This window comes from Camelus bactrianus, chromosome 1, assembly GCF_048773025.1.
Source record: "Camelus bactrianus isolate YW-2024 breed Bactrian camel chromosome 1, ASM4877302v1, whole genome shotgun sequence".
Classification (NCBI taxonomy): domain Eukaryota; kingdom Metazoa; phylum Chordata; class Mammalia; order Artiodactyla; family Camelidae; genus Camelus; species Camelus bactrianus.
The window spans coordinates 61,334,138-61,351,802 of NC_133539.1; the positions used below are offsets into that span (position 1 = coordinate 61,334,138).

Below are 17,665 nucleotides of genomic sequence, written 5' to 3' on the forward strand. Positions count from 1 at the left end.
TTATGTTGACACTAAATTTTTCTGATACAATCTTACTGAGATAAAATAATGAATCCAGTTTTAACAAATCTTCAGTATTTGATTCTTTACTGAGATGCTGTTAGCTCCATTTATCAAGAGATGTTCTCTTATGTAATATGAACATCAAGGCTAAGACACTGCTCCTTCTTTGAAACGAGCTCTTTTCTCCAAGGTGATAATTGCCAGTTTCAAAATACTTAATCAAAAGCGGAGGGTTTTCATGATTAGCAAAATTTAAAAACTCAGAGCATTAATAAGGTTAATATTTAGAAGAAAGTGCTTCTCTAGGAGGTAGAGGGCTCTGACATATACATTCAGGGCCTCAAATTTAAACTTGTCAACTACATACACTAGTTTTTAAAAAATCCTATAAAGTGAATGTGCTTTTCAAATGAAAAGGCATCAGCAATTTTTTTTCAAGGAATTTAGAATAAAATTAAATTTTAATATTTTTTATTGGATTTCAAGTGGCCAGTCTTTCCACTTGAGACTGCCCTGAGAGATACAAAAAGATGAAGACAGGTTCCTTTACTGGAGAATGAACAGTACCCGTGCAGAAGAAGACCACTCAGTCCCATGGCCTGGAGTGCACTCCTGGTTTGCCAGGCAGCACTGAGGCTAAATTAGCCCGAAGTTGGGTCTGGTCAATAAAACGTGTGCCTGGTCAGAGGTTTAGACATGCCTGGAGGGAAGCGTAAAAAAAATTCTACAATAGGGGATGGAGGTGCATGATTCCCACAGAGTGAGGCACCTGATTAGGGCTGCTTCATATATATATTTTTTTAACCTCAGGAATATAACTACTTATAGCTGTCTTCCTTATGAAGAAGAAGGCAAGGTTAAACTAGAATGGTGACCAGACTGTTTTAAATTCCATGGTGGGAGGGAGTATTAACTCTTTCAACCTGACTTATAGCATTTTCTTTAAAGCAAATTAAATTTCTACCTTAAAAATTTTTTAACATTTGTCCCTATCTAGCAGAAACCTAATGAGTGAATGCACATACTCTAGCCCTGGTCACATCATAACATTATGTTAATTTAATTGATCACACCAATTTTTTTTCAATTTCTTTGCCAGGCAGAATGTTTAAACGCCAGCTTGTTTTATTTAAAATAATTGACTGCACTCACTAGCTGCAGACAAAGCCTCAGTCAGCCAGTAGAGCGTACCCACCTTCTTAAATTTATCTTTAAGGTCCTTGAATCTTCTAAACCAAGAAGAAACCAAGAAACCTTGAGGGGTTTTTTTTCCCCTTAGGAACTGATTCTTTTTGGTTTTTAATAGCTCTCTAGCTGTTTTCAAAAAATTTTTTTAACCTCTGTGTGCACAACTAGTTGAAGGAATGTAGTTCACAGTGAGACAAACTCCCAGAGAATCTGGGTTTGAGTACAGTTCCAGGAGTTGACTAGATTCCCACCACTTTCTCTTCTTAAGAAAGCGATTTAGACTTTCAAGTGAGTGAGAATGACTATGAGTCAGCTCTAATTTATCAAAAAGAAAATGACTCACTTGTAAGTTTCTATACTTTATTAATAGTAACTAATTACAGGTGACACACTTCTAAGCTGGTGGGGACAAATGCACGAGCTAAGTTGTAGAGCTGTGCTAGAAAGTCCTTGGGTTCTTATTTAACCCAAAACGACTCTGCTTCAGCTTTAAAAGGGGACTTCCTTTACTCAGAATTATGAGCAGATTTGTTTATAAGACTCCAAATACTATTCCTGCTTTCTCCTCAGTAAAGTTTCAAAACTCGGATTCTCTAGATAAGGTGTAGATTGGGAAACAGACACTATGTAATTATTATTAAGCTTGTTTCATTTTCCTTAGAACATAAATAAAAGCAATGCTCTGTCACCAGGCTGTGAATCACTAGGCAGAAGCTATTTACATGCCAAACTTACTAAACTTATTATAGGTTTTTGGCAATTAACATCTTTTCAGGACCTGCATCACCTTTGTTTAAAATCAATATCAGCGGCAAAATTTCATGATTGCATAGTCCAATTTTTTTAAGTAAAGATTTTTGCTTGTTTGTTTATAAAAGTAGTATAGTTCCATTTTCAGCAACAGGGCAGAAGAGAGAAAGCCTTTAACTACAAAACCTGCAAATGCCAGAGGACGTGTAATAAATGTTTCCTGAATGCAGAACCAAGATCAGAAGAAAGAAAGGGAGACATTCAGGAGTGAAGGAGTTGAAAAACTAAGGTAAATAAGTGCTTTCGCAAGATTTGTAGATTTCTGAGATCTAGAGTTTGGGATTTAAGGGCTGTCTGGGAAAGGAGACATAATCTTAGATCAGGACACTGTAAATTGAATATCTTCTGCATAAAGCTAAAACCCTCAGTGAAAATGCGGCCTAGAAAAATCAAAAAGAAAAAAGAAAAAAGAAAGCTGAGTGAAAGATATAATTAAGAACAGAACTTAGTGATAGGAAAAGAACTGAAAACAGGATTACTTACTGTAAAAGTTGGTTTTCTGAAGATAAAATAGATACACTCCTAGCAGAAAGAAGGAAATAATAAAGATTACAGCAAAGATAAATAAAATAAAAAATAGAAAAACAGTAGAGAGAATCAATGAAACCAAAAGTTGATTCTTTGAAAAGATCCAAAATTGACAAACTTTTAGCTAGATGGACTAAGGGGGAAAAAAAAAGACTCATATTATGAAAACCAGAAATGAAAATGAGGACAATACTACTGATTCTACAAAAATTAAAAAGATTCTAAGTGATTACTATGAACAATTATACACTGACACACTGGATAACTAAGATAAAATGATCAATGTGCCTCCTAGACATGAAAGCGCTATCAAGACAATCATGAAGAAATAGAAAATCCAAATAGATCTAAAACTTGTAAGGAGATGGAACCAACAAAGAAAAACCCTGGCCCTCATGGCCTTACTGCTGAATTCTACCAAACACTTGAAGAACTAACACCAAACATCAAACTTTTCCAATAAATTAAGCACTTTCTAACTCATTCTTTTAGGTGAGCATTACCCTGATACCAAACCCAGACAAAGACACTATAAGAAAAGAAAACTACATCCCTTATAACAATATTCCTTATGAAAACTAATGCAAAAATCCTCAACAAAACAGTAGCAAGTCGAATTCAGCAGCATATTGAAAGGATTATACACTATGACCAAGTCAGATTTATTCCTGGAATACAATGATGATTCAGCACACAAAACCCAATCATTGTAACATACCACATGAGCAGAATTAAGGGGGGAAAATGACATGATCATCGCAACTGATACAGAAAAAGCATTTGACAAAATTCAGTAACACTTTCACGATAAAAACACTCAACAAACTAGGAGTAGAAGGAAACTACCTCAATGTAATGAAAGTCATGTATGAAATTCAGGTGTGAAAGTCCCACAGCAAATACCACACTCATTGGTGAAGCACTGCAAATGTTTTCTCTAAGATCAGGAAAAAATCCAGGATGTCCACTTTTCTCCACTTCTATTCAACATAGTACTGAAAGTTCTAGTCAAATCAATAATGCAAGAAAAAGAAATAAGAGGCATCCAAACTGGAAAGGAAGAAGTAAAATCATCTCTGTTTGCAGGTGAGGATATGGGGAAATTGGAACCCTTGTACAGATTGGAGCCCTGTTGGTGGGAACGTAAAATTTTGTAGTCAGTATGGCAGGAATGGTATGGCATTTCCTTAAAAAATTAAGAAGAGAATTACTGTATGATCCAGCAAGTCCACTTTTGGATGTATATCCAAAAGAACTGAAATACATTGAAGAGGTATTTGTATACCCATGTTCATAGCAGCATTACTCATAATAGCTAAAACATGGGAGCACTCAAGTGTCCATTAGTAGATGAACGGATAACCAAATGTGGTCTTATAAGTACAATGGAATATTATTCAGCCTAAAAAGGAACAAAATCTGAACATATGCCACAACATGGATGAATCTTGATGACAATTTGCTAAGTGAAATTAGCTAAGTCACAAAAAGACAAACGTTGTATGACTTCACAAATATGAAGTACTTGAACACTAGTCAAAATCACTAAGACAAAAAGTAGAATGGTGGTTGCCCAGGGCTTGGGGGAAGAGGGAAATGGGAAGCTATTGTTTAATGAGTACAGAGTTTCAGTTTTACAGATGAAAAGAGTTCTAGAGATGTACAGTGGTGACAGGACCACAACATTATGAATGTATTTAATGTCACAGGACTGTACACTTAAAAACAGTTACGACGGTAAATTTTACGTACGCATATTTTACCACAATTTAAAAAATCGAAAAGAAAAATGAATTGAGGAAAAAATAAGAAACCTGAATATAAACTATTTTAAATTGAATCATCAGTTAAAAGGAAAAAAAGCCCATCCCTCACAAAAGTTAGGTCAAGGTGATTTTATAGGCAATTTTACCAGATAGTCAAGAAATAGATAATTTCAATTTTATACAACCTCTTCCAGGGTTTAGTAAAAGAGGAAATGCTCCACAACTAATTTAGTTAGATTGGTCTAAAACCAAAACACAAATAATAATAATAAGAAGAAAGGAAAACAACAAAGCAATAAATCTCAGTAATATATAGATGGAAACGTCTTACACACAATATTAGCCAGTCAAATTCAATATTTGATTTATAAAAAATACATCATGATTACATCAGAAATACAAGAATAATATGAAACTGCTTTTAATGTAAATCACCATATAAACAGAAGGAAGGGAAAACATGATCATCACAACAGATACAGGAAAAAAATTGGGTAAAATTCAATACTCACCCCTGTTAAAATTTCTAGCAAACTAAAAACAGAAATTAATTCCCTTAACCTGCTAAACAATATCAATAAAACCCTATAGTAAACATCATACTTAAATATTGGAAATTGGAAATATTTCCTTTCAAATTCAGAAGGAGTCCAAGATGCCAGCAGTAACTACTTGTATTCGACATTATGCTTGTAGTCTAGCCAGTGCAACAAAATGAGAAAAGTAAACAAAGATATGAAGGTATAGAGAAGTTCTTTTTGGTATGGAAGGGAAGAAACAAACTTGTGATTATTTGCAGATGATTTATTTGTTTATATAGAAAACCTCTTTAAATTTATAAATCTTTAGTAAAGTTTTACATTTATGATCAAAACTTTTAAAATAACTGCATTCCCATACATTAGCAAAAAAAAAAAAATTTTAATTATAGTGTTTATGATAGTGACAAATATAAAGTACCTAAGAATAAATCTAACAAAAGATGTGCTTAATCTTTGTGGACAAAGTTAAACAATATTAAAATATATTAAAGAAGATATACTCATTATATTAAAAGTTGTAAAATATAGATCATTGAAAAACCAAAACCCCACGGTCTCACTATGCAGACAACTACATTGTTATGTATCTTCTAGGATTTTTTCCTATGCTTTAAAAAAGATTTAGTTCAAGTTACCTAGTATATAGGACTTTGCATCCTTTTAAAAATTTTACCAGGTATCAGTAGCATTTCTTCCTGCTTTTAAAAAGTTTGTAAATACAGCCTGAAGAAAGACAAATTCTTTCTGTCTTGGATGGTGGTTCTTTCTCTTCCTCCTTTTGTAGGTGTGGAGGTGTTGGCTCAGTGGGACTGGGCCGCCAAAGGTCAACAGCAAGATCTTGGGTGTTGTGTGTAAATACTGCTTGCTGCATTCCGGAGGCCCCCTTTCCTGACAAAGCCATTCCCTCAGACTGAAAACTCCCACTGTTGCCATCCCCATTTCCCTACAAACAGCAGCAGCACAGGGGCAGGCCTCTCTCCTAGAGGACTTCCTCCCAGGGGTCCTGCTGTAAACACCTATCTGTGAGATGAGGAGCGCTCACCATCGTGTGCACTCTACTGCTTCTGTGCTTGTTTTTCCTTAATAAACCTTACTTTATGTTTGTTCCATGTGTTGCCAGTATGCGTGTGTGTGTGTGTGTGTGTGTGTGTGTGAGAGAGAGAGAGAGAGAGAGAGAGAGAGAGAGAGACAGAGAGTATGTGCCCCTTATGAAACACTGGACATTGTCTTTCTACATTAAATAATACTCCATCACTGGGAAAGCCCATAAATAACTAACTGTTGGACATTTAGGCTGTTTCCCGTGCTTTGCTATAATAAATAAAGCCTTGATGTATAATATTTTGTTTTGGTTTCATTATTTCAGCTCATTTCCTCGACATAAATCTCTGTAAGTGGGATTGCTGCTTAATGCTGTTATAAAAGTTTTTACATCATTCACACATACTGCCTAATTTCTCTGCAGAGAGGTCATGCCAATTCACAGCCCCAGTCAGTTTATGAGACAGTTAATGTTTCCCAATACCCTCTCCCTTTGAGAAAAATCTCGGCTTGGCAGTACTAATTTTAAATCTTGTCAAACAAGACTGTGTCCTTCTGAATCATTGTTTAAAGCCCTTGCTAATTGTGGGCTGAGTTGATCAGAGCCTCCTGCTCCAGCGTATCGGGAGGCTAGTGAGCCCCTTCACGCCGACGATGTAGGTTTATTTTGTAGGGGAGGAGGCGCAGTCTTAACAAGGCTCTAAATCTGGCGGTCTTGTTGTTAGAAGGAAGAGATTAGCGTTAGTTACATCAAAACTACGGTATTGTATTTGTCTTTCACCACCATTTAAGTAATAAATCTTAAGCTGCTTCTTCAATGGATTATTTAGCTATTTATGAAAACAGTTTGCAGGTAACCCAGACTAGTAAACTTGAGTAGGTTATTCTCAGGCAAGAAATCCTATGGCGGGGCAGGGCTATAGAGAAGTTCTTTTTGGTAAGAAAGTGGTTCCCAAAAGATAGGGTGCATCTGAATCCCGGCGGGAGCTTGTCAGAATACATTCTGGGCTTTAACGCTCACCCGGATACCCCAGGTATGGGGCGGGATCCCGGAATCTGCCTTTTAACACACGCCCACAGTGACTCTATGGACCACATTTTAAGAAACACTGCTCTTAAAAGTTTTTCATAAGCTAAAACCACCTTACTGAAGTTGTGAGGCACAGGAACGCAGGGTCTCGACCAAGCTTTGTTTTAAACAATATTCTCAGCCTTATTCTTCTTTATTTATTTCTATTGAATTATAGCCAGTTTACAATGTTGTGTCAATTTCTGGTGTACAGCACATCCCCAGTCTTATTCTTGTTACTCAAGCTTTGTTGGAATGAACTGACTGTGTCTTTTAGCAGAACGCGTGGCAGCCCTTTCGGTTTTCGTCAGATTGTTAGACAAAGGAAGCCTAACATTCTCACCCTGGCCAAATACAGAACCTATCTGCAAAGCAGAGAACTAAGGATTTGACTGTGAAGAGTCCATATTTGAGAGAAACAGGGTTTTCCCACCCCTCCCCTCCTTTCTCTGTGACACGCCATCTTCCACTTTACGGAAAACACCAAAGCCATCTAACTTGATCTCCTTCGATGTCCAGGACCCTCTCCAGCAGGAAATGTCTGTCTTCACCATGCACTTTATCCTGCCCTCAAAGAAAGGCTACATCTTCACTGAAACACACACACACACACACACACACACACACACGAGTGTGCGCCCCTGTCTGCCCCACTCCCTCCTGGGATGGCTGAGTCTGTCGCTTGTCTCCGTCGAAGAGTCTCTTTCTGCTTTGCTCCTTCTCTCCCACTGACAATCATATTTAGGTCTTTCTTGACCTAAAATAAAAGTCTTTCGTTCCTATTGTGTCCTCTGTATCCCTATCTTTTGTTTCACCCACGAGCATCCTGAAAGAGGGGTCTTGTCTACAGCCATACCACCCTGAGCATGCCCCATCCCGTCTGAAAGAGGGGTCTCCACTCCCCACTTCTTCCTTTGTCATCATCTACTCTTTACACTTTCTTCCAGCTTAATCACCTCACAGAAAACGCTTTTCCCAAAAGTTACCCCAAATCTCCTTCCTAAGCACCAAAACCAATTTTCTTCTCAGTTCCTATTAATTTCTGAAAAATGTGGCACCATTCACTCATTCATTCAACAAATATTTCTTGAGCATCCACCTCAATATTCTCTCCTTGACCAGCGTCCCCTTGGTATTTGCACAGTGCTGCCCTCCTGGAGGCTGAAGGATTCTTCTCCGCACAACACTTTCCCTGTTCCTTCTGTTCCCTTGGCCTCTTCCCAGCTCCCAAGGAAGTCGAGCTTCTGGGGGTCACATCTCGAGCCCTTTCCCTCTCCCTCTGCACTTTCTCTCTGGCTAAATTGTTGCATCTCTTTTCACACCTCACACATGTACAATTCTCCCCTGACTTCGCATCTATTTTCCAGACTCACCTTTCCAGCCATTTCCTGGCTGGCCTGTCAAATGCAACACATCCATGTCGAACTTTCTCTCAAACTATTTCATCTACCTTCCTTATGTTAATTGTAACCTCAGTCCCCCAGATACTCAAACCAGAAACCCGAGTCATCTTTGATTCCTTCCTCTTCCTTGTTGCCAACAACATAGTTTGGCACCAACTGCTGTTCCTCCCACCGATTTCTCCCACGTGGTCAGTTGTCCCCTGTGCTGTGTTATCCTCATCACTCGAACTGTTGCAGCCGCCTCTTTTTTTTGGGGGGGGGGATTAGATTTACTTATTTATTTATTTTTAATGCAGGTACTGGGGATTGAACTCAGGACACTAAGCACACACTCTACCACTTGAGCTATACCATCCCCGTCGCCCTGCAGCTGCCTCTTAACTGCTCTTCCTGACCCCTCGATTTCCTACCCTGCCTCAGCTTGCACACACCGCTGCCAGCTTGATCTTCCGCTCTGGGGACCAGGAAGGAGAGTTTCTTCTAGCCCCTCCGTAGCAGCGATCACTTTAGAAAGTGCTGGATTGCCTGCCCTAGGAGGCAACTGCTTGGATCCTAAGGGCCTGGGTCTAACTTTTTTCAGAGCCATGGAGACTGGTGGCTGGAATTGTTCCTGTCATCCTCTCACGACGGATAAGGAAACCAAGGTCCTGAAACATGGGTCCTCAGAGCGAGGCCATGAGGAGCTGGCTGAGAAGAGTGTTTGAGTCTTGTCAGTGGGTCTGTCTGCACTGAGAATGGTTTCTGTAGCCGGGAATGCCCATTACCAAGGCATTTCTACCCTGAAGGCGGTTTCTGTGGGAGACACTGTCTTCACTTCGAGTTCCCGAGTGTCAACGGACTTGTGATTAATTGACCTACGCTGCTGGGAGTAGGAATTTCTTTCATACTTCTCTCACCAAACACATTTTGACTCTGTAAATAATAAAAATTTTGATGCTTTATGGCTTTTCTTAGTTAATAGTACCCCCGTTTCACAGATGAGGAAACTGAGATTTGGAGAGGCTGCCTTGCCCAGTATTGCATATCTTGTCAGTGATGGGCTGGGGCTCAAAGGTAAGAAAAACCCAAGACCTGGAAGGTGTGAGCTATTGCTCAGCTGCAGCACTGTCACTGAGTGCCTGGCCTCTCCACATTTTATGCTCTTCTAACCCTACCTCAAGGGAACTAAAGTAAAGGATGGTGACTAACTTGCCCTGAGTTCTTGGCCTATCACATGCAGGGTGGTCTCAGCCTGGGGACGAGTCTGACACATTTTCAGGGGCAAGTGACATCAGGCTATTTCTCCCAATTTCCTTGGTGTCTCCTTATCTGTGACGACGTCAGAGTGAGTTGTGATGGCGGTTGACCCCTTGTGGGGACCAGACTGCAGTCAGAAGACACATGTGTGGTATCACGTAAAATGGATCGTTTTAAAGACGTTCTTCCAGAGAAGGCACCTGCATCTAGGGATGGGGAGGGCACCAGAGCTGGCACCAAGGTGGGGCATCCCTCACTCTGAGTTCTGGAAGTCTCCATGGATGTCTCTGCTCCCACTGCAGTCAGAGAGCCGTGTCTGGGGGAGAAGTCCAGCCGTTGTCTTGGGCCTCCCAGGGCTGCAGGGGCGGCCAGTGTGATGCTGTTGCTCCTGCATGGCCCTCTGGTGACTCCACAGGTATGAGGACGTGATGGGTGTGTTGTTGACTCAGGTGAAGGAGTGGTGGCATAGGTGGTGACGGGAGACAGCGTTCCCACAGAGTGCTGAAGTCACTCTCTGAAGAGCAAACAAAGCCTGGGTCTCGCTTGTGTATATGTGGGCAGAGGTTTATTCTTAATGCCTAGTTTGTTTGTCTTGAGTTATTTCTGGAACCAGAGGTGAGAAACCCGTAAGCCTTGTCATCCACCAAGTTTCACTTTTCTGCTGTTATTTCCTGATTTGCAGTGATTTCCCCAGGCTGTGCCGAGGGCAGTGTACAGTCAGGGAAAACACCCAACTGCAAGGATAAATTTGAAGAGAAAACTGACTCCCAGGTGGGCAGCGGGTGCCCTGAAAGGTGTGAAGAAGCTGGAGGAAAGAGGCAGAGCCACCAGTCTTGCCATCCTACGTGGGAGCCACAGGCTTCCTGTGTGTGTGTTAGTCTCGGTATCGGGTCAGAACCCCCTCCTCATCAGGTGCAGCTTCACCCCCTCTCACAGAGGAGGAAGGAGGTTATAGGAACTGTTGCTCACGCGCAGCTGGGTCTGCGCTTCCCAGGACCAAGGATGAAGACTGCGGTCCTCTCAGAAATTCTTGGTGACCAAAGGCTGACATTTCTGAGAGGTTCCTGGGCTGTGGGTGATTTCAGGCTTCTGCCCCTCTGTGGTCAGTGTTTGGGAGCTGCACCTCAGGGATGATTGGTTGGTGTTAGATGATGGATGTGATGGTTATTGGAGCCCCTGCTGTAGGAGCTGTGATGGATGACAACGGAGGTGGTGTCTGTGGTTTGTGGTTTCCTGCTGTTATTTTAGAGGAAATAGAAACTGTGACCAGTGTTGTGTCCGCTGGGTATTTTTCCTCCATTTTTCCTAGAATTCAAGATGAGGAAAGACGCTAACTCAAAATGCCCTTAGGATAACTGATCTCGCGGTATCTCCAGCACCTGGAATGACGGATGGCGCACAGGAATTACTCCACAGACATCTGCTGGGTGAATGAACTCATGTATCCCTGTCCTCTGGTCTTTGGCTCTTCCAGCTGAGGTTGGAGACAGGGTGACAATGCACCTATTTCTTCTGTAACTGTCACGTTGGTCCAAGGATGGTCCCGAGGCGAAGAGGAGGCCAGCATGATGATTGCAGCCGAGGTGGTGTGAACACCACTGCAGCAGAAGGTAGCCAAACTCCTGAGGGCCACCCTAGGCGGGGAGGGTGTGCCTGCCTTGATGGGGCCAGGGAGACACGATCTCCAAAACCAAGATGGTGGAGGCTGGAGGTGGAACTTCCGAGGAGAGGAGGGCGTGGAGGAAAAGGCAAGTTGGAGCTGTGCTGGTGAGCATATGATCAATGCTGGGGTTTTTTGTTACGCTTCTTGGGCGTAGTTCTAGGTCTTCTGGGGTTATCACCAGGGTAACCTTGGTGCTGCCACATCAGATGCTGGGAGAAATTAAATCAAATGACCTGTGGCGGTATCAAAGGTGAAGAAATGGTGGGTCGATAGGCATTGTTTGTGGTGTGACTTCAGTGGGTACAGTTGGAAAGGAGAGATAAGGTTCTTGCTTTGGAGCCAGCTGTGAACGATGAATTCTAAATGAATTTCCTTGGTGTTATTAACCGAATGTTTCGTGGTCAGCTCAAAGGAGGTGGCCCCACTTACTGATGAGGAAAAGGAAGAAAGGCTTGAGAAAGCTGTAATGACGCCAGTGACTTTTCCAGTACTCTGATTCCTCTGAACACAGGTCAGCTGGTTCTTAACTTGGGGGAGAAGAGAATGAAGCTGGATAGCAATATCATATCAACTATTGTGATTTGGTGTTTGTCGTTTTTAACTGTGATTCCAGACAGATGTAGTAGACAGATGTAGACAGATGATGCCCCCAACAAAGTCCTTTCTGAGCCCGACAGGACAAGCAATGGAGACAAGGCCATGGAGTGGTTAAGAATGTGTATTCTACAGTCAAACTGATCACCATTTGCTGTATGATTTGGGCAAGCTACCTGGGGTCCTTATCTATAAAAGTGTGGAGATGGCAGATAATAATAATACGAGTTGGATAATGTATGTAAAATGCTTAACTCGATATGTAAACTTAATAAATGGTACCATGTGCTGCCTGTTATCTTGGTCTCTACAAACTTCTGAGATCCTGTCAAAGGCAGCAATCCCTGTGACTGTGTCCTCTTTACGGCAGAACCTCTGCTTGCTGCTGTTTTCACAGCTCTCCACCTGCTTCCCAGAGCTCCACGGCTACCCCCAGGCCAAGCCACAGCACCTTCTGCCTGGACTCCCGCAGTCAACTCCTAACTGGTTTCCATTTCACTCTTGCCACCTTCCAATCCATTTTCCACCACAATATCCAGGGCAACCATTCCAAACTTCAAATCTGATCACTTCACTCCTTTACCTGAAACTCCTTACTGTCTGGTCTGCCCCTCTCAGTTCCTTAAACTCCACAATCCAGTCCCTGGCTTATAAGCCATGCATCATCTAGACCTGTCTACCTCTTTCAGGTCCTCCAAAGGCTCATCAAGATCTTTCCTTGGTCGGCGCATCTTCCCCTACCTGGCTCCTGCTCCCCACCCCTGAAGTGCACCTCGCTTACTACTCAGCCTTTGGTCTCAGCTCGCATGTACAGCACTTCCTCAGAGAGGCCCTTGTGGACTCACTAATCTACATGAAGTTTCCCTGTTTTATTCTCATTGTAATGCTTGTTCAACATAACACCACACTTGTGGCGGGGAATTTTTCTGTAATTATTTCCTGTCTCTCTGTATACCAGATCTGAGCTCTAGGAGGCTGGGCCCCGTCTGTTCCATTCTTCACTGTCTTCACACAGTGTTGCCCCAGAACAATGTCAGGCACATAGGAGACACTCCTTAAATAGTTGTTTAATTAACAAATGTATGAATGAATGAATGAATGAATGAATGAATGAGTGAATATCGCAGGTGTGAGTGCTTCTGTTCTTCCCCCATTGATGAGCCAGGCTTGTGTGCTGCAGTGCAAACCAGTGCTGACCAAGGTGTCAGGGAACCTGCCTTCTAAGCCCAACTGCCCTGCTTTTGGGGACCTTGGGGGCCATGGGACCTGACACAAGCTTTGGAGGCAGGAACCATGACTTCGTTATCTTCGTGCCCAGAGCACTTGGCACAAGCAAGTGAATAAATACTCCACGCTCCTTCTGATTCTGAATTCCCCCAAGCCCACTGTCAACAGGACTTTGGGAACTCAAACTGCAGTTTTAGTTGGAGGCATCTATACAGAACATAGATGCCTATGCAGACTTTAAAGATGCAGACGTGGAGGACTGAGCTGCCTGCCACGCAAGCCAGTGCCCTCTGTATAAGCATGGCCACGACTATAGAGGCCTGTGAGCAAACACGACGCCCAGTTCCTGGGGCCGCTTTGAAGTCTCAAGGAAAACGTTGACTATTTAAACCTCTATGAAGTGCTGACAAATTGAGTTCAACACAAGTCCTCGGCGCTGTGCTGGGAACGGGGACACGACAACGACTAAGTGTCTGTTTGCCATGAATTCAGTCTGGCAGAAGGGGAAAGTTTGGAACTAGGGAGAGAGATGGCCTGGAAATTCTTCAGTCCTGGCCTTGGGAGAGGTGGGTCCGCGCGCTCCGTTATGCGAAGCATTCAGCAGTGACATGAAATCAAACAGCCACAGTAGCAAACCACTTGTCTGAGCACACAAAAGGCCAACTGCTTCTTGGCCTCTCCTGGCAATGGAGGCATGAATCGCCGGCGTGTCACACCCTGCCGGGATAGCCTCAGCCTCGGGAGCTGAGCCCAAACTGAAGGCTTGGAGGAGACTGCGCAAGGAGCCGTGCGGCCGCTGTGTCGGCAAATGGGGCCTCTGCCCGACGGCGGGCCTGGCGTTCAGCGTCCGCTCAGCCAGAAGCCAGTGATTCTTAAAATGTGGTCCATAGACCACATTCTAAATAAACCAAGTGTGCCCTTGCAAATCCACAGGAAGGACGGGGGTGGCTTTGTAGAGCTCATAGATCCTTGGATGAATGGGCATGCATCCGAGCCAACAGAGGTGCCCATTCCATGCTGGCTCCAGCCCTCCTGCCGGGTCTCCCGGCCCTAAATGCAGCGGTCCCTCTTTCAAACAAGAGGTTATGGCTCTTCTACTTAAACCAGATACTGCCTTGTTTTATCTTCCCCACAATCCTATGAACTAGCTTCTTTCCATTTGACTAATTTTGCCAATTGAAGACACAGAGCTAAAGGTTCTTTTCTCACGTCCTCTGGGCTGGTAAGTGGCAACCTTGAGAGGGGTTTACTGATGTGAAGTTCCTGCTCTTTGCTGTACATTTTGCTGAGCCATTGGCCTAAATTTGATTGATCCTCCTGTCAGGACCCCATGTTCAGGGATTCTCTCCTTTTGGTGTCCCCCAGCACAGGGAGGGTTTCCTGGGGCGGGACGGCGGCCTGTGAAGGTTTGGATGCCCTTGCTGGCGAGTTGCGTACGCCTGTCCCAGGCCGACACAGAGGAGAGGTTCTCTGCAAGGTGGGGTGGGAGAGCCTCCCCCTGGGCGCCCCCGAGACTGCGGATCTCCACTGTCCTGCACTTGCCACAGTCTCATGACCCCTCAGTGGTGCTCAGGGCGGTGGGTGGCCCCTCAGTTACTGGGCTACTGATTGTATTGGAGACTAAGGCTTATTTTGATCCAGTTTCCTTGCAGAAGGTGTGGAATCAGGGCTGCCAGGCTTCCTTCTGAATCATTCCTGCTGGGAGCCACCGGGAGGCCCCAAGTCTCTGCCGGCTCCCTGTTCAGCCCACCTCTGTCCATGCTTCTTCTCCCCTTCCTCCTTTGAGAGCCAGGGCTTTTCCCTAAGAAAGCCCTTTCCCTGCAGCACCTTCGTGGAAACCCTGAGGTTCCTCCCTCCAACCTGGGGCGGAGGCTCCAACACCTGCTCCAGGGATGATCCAAGCACGGGCGAGGGTGCTGACAGCAAGTGTGGAAACAGACCCTAGATTCCAATATAGGCAAGTCACCCATAACCCCCGATCAGGGAGCCAAGGGAACAGGACTGACCAGTTCCCACTCTCTCAGAACCCGTGCCCCAGGCAGATGTGGGGGGCTCACTTGTCCATCCCTGCGGAGACTACTGTTCCCTCCAAGGTCCTCTTACTGCTCAATCACATGCCTGGGGGGCCACTTCCCACCCCACTTCCCCCTCCTTTCCTGGCCCTGCTCCGTTCTGTGCCTTTTAACCACACACAGGACTCAGCGCTCCAGAGCAGCCCTGCACGGCTTCAGGGCCACTGTGGGGACCCCCTTCCACCTTCATGGTCCTCTTTTTGCTCACACCGCAGCACTCCCTGCCTCGGCTTCTCCTACCTACTCCCAGCCCGGTTCTGGCCCCTGCGGGCTCCTCTCCACCCACTTTCTGGCTCTTCCTGAGCTTGACAACCCAGGGCTGAGTATGCAGCTGGTATTGAACACTTTTTGTGTTGACTTTAAATCACAGAATGTCAAAACTTAGGAACTGAGGAATCCACAAAACGTCAAAACTTAGGAATCCAGAGGTCAAGCCATCTACCACCCTGCTTTTCATGTAGGGGAACTGAGGCTTGGAGAGAGATACAATATGACCTGGTCACAGGACCAGATCAGTTGGTGGCAAAGCCAAGACTGTTCCCAGGGTCCCTAAATCCAAGGTGCCTTCCCCCCATTGCCCATGATTGTGACTCCCACAGACAGCCCTTAGTCTATTTTACCCCCAGGAATAGACCGTGAGGGGCTGGCAGCTGCAAGCTCTGAAGACTCCTTCTGGCCTCCGTTTCCTTACTGTGTGATGAGTAGGGAGGATGTGGGGGTTGGAGCCTTGTGGAGGTGGTGAGTGTTCTGTTTGCTCTTAACCAAGACCTTAAACATTTCCACATCTCTGGCATCGTGCCTCTTACTACCTGTAAGAGAGTGTGTTTCTTCTGACCCACTCCCCAAGAAATGATTCCTTGGGTGAAGGCTTCCCCAGGCCTGCTGAGGAGGGGAAGGAGCTGTGATAATATCTTTGGCTTGGGGTCCTGACTCCTCACCCTCTCCTGGGCCCCAGAGGCTCAGAAGACTCCGACACCCAGAAATACAGAATGAAACTTGGTTCGGGGGCCACAGGGGCAGCTTGGAAAGTGGTGGGGAGAGGACTGGGGGGCCCAAGTGGAACTTCTCCAAAGGGCTTTGCTTCCAGGTCCACCCCCAGCTCCCTATTTAAAGGGGAAGGAGGTGTGGGGGAGGCCAAGGCCAAGGCCAACACCAGGGCCGCAAGTTCTGCCCTGAGAGCAAATTGCCCAAGAGGAGGCTGTTAAACCCAAGATCAGAGGCAGAAGCCAACTGCCTGCACCGCAGCTGCCTTCTAGCCCCGCCGTATTTCTCCCAGCCCTGCGGCTTCTTTTCTTCCCTGGTCCCTTCCTTTCGGTCTGCCTGTCGCCTGTGATTTCCTTCTCTCTTTGTATCTACTTTCCTTCAATTCATCTATTTCTCACCTGTCTTTTCCTCTGACTTTACATCTTTCTGTAAGTTTTTCCTCTGATTCTGTTACCCAGATTTCCTGTTTTTCTGTCATTCTCTCTCCTCAACTCTCTCTCCCTCTTTCTACAGCTCTACCTGCCTGTCTCTTTTGACAAAAAAAGCCCTGGTTCCCTCAATGGGTTTCCCCAAACCAGGCCACTCCTGCCCCACTCCCCAAACCCATCTCCCTGCTTTTCTCTGTCTCTAATTCTGCTTCCTGCCTCTCTAGCCACCTCCCTCTCCCCCTCCCTCCTTCCACCTTGTCCCATTTCTGTCCATTCAGCTCTCTCTCTCTCTTTCCATGACAGGCCCCAGCTCCTTGAATGGGCTCCGTGGAGTCAGCCACCCCCAGCCCGAGAATGCTGCCTCAGGTGCATCACTTACCCAGGACCACTAGCCAAAGAAGGCAGGAACATAAGCAGCTCAGGAACATGCAGGGCACCCTTCTCCGGTGGGCCCCTCTCATGGCTCCAGAAAGAATCCCTCAAGCTCCCCAGGGCAGCTCCTCAGCACAGAAGTGGTAGTGTGAGGAGCAGAGGTGAACCTGTCCCCACCGGCCGCTGGCCTGAAACAGGTGTATTTCCCTGAGGGGCCAGAGTACCAGGGAAGAGGACAAAAGAAGGCGTGGCTCCATGCCAATCATCCTTGCCCCGTCTTTTCTTTCCTCAGTCTCCACCCCCTTTCCCCCACGAGGAAAAAATTTTAAAAGCACCAATACACCCATTGCTCTGTTCCTAGTCAGCCTGAGCCAAGTAGGGCGAGGGACAGGAAGGGCATGTAGGGGACTAGAAACCAGGACACACTGGAAACAAGAGGGCCACCCTACTGCCTGGGATACTGGGCTGCCCCTGTCTGGCAGGCACTTTGGATTGCCACAGCGGGAGCCCCTGGGTCATTTCAGAAGAGAGGGCGGGGCAGAATGGGAAAGAAAGGGCCAAGAGGGAGTGAGCTTGGGGCTGTATGAACAGGAGAAAGAGTGAAATCTGAGGGGACCCTAAGAAACATGGGAAGTGGGGGGAGCAATGTGGGTGGGAGATAGGAATCAGAAATATCCTTTTGGGGAGGAATGTTGGGCTCAGAATATCTGCTAGTCACTAGGCACAGGGCAGACCCTTG

At 45.1% G+C, this 17,665-nt stretch overlaps 1 protein-coding gene across 2 annotated transcripts in view; it reads right to left on the minus strand.

The window, feature by feature from the left end:
• MUC4 (mucin 4, cell surface associated) overlaps positions 1-17,127 on the minus strand; it is a 48,830-nt gene extending 31,703 nt beyond the window's left edge. For both annotated transcript variants that reach the window (XM_074364845.1, XM_074364836.1), the window contains exon 1: positions 16,934-17,127. In XM_074364845.1, coding sequence (XP_074220946.1) covers positions 16,934-17,015 — 82 coding nt within the window. In that variant the 5' untranslated portion in view covers positions 17,016-17,127. The remainder of the gene's footprint in view (positions 1-16,933) is intronic.
• Positions 17,128-17,665: the final 538 nt, after the last annotated feature.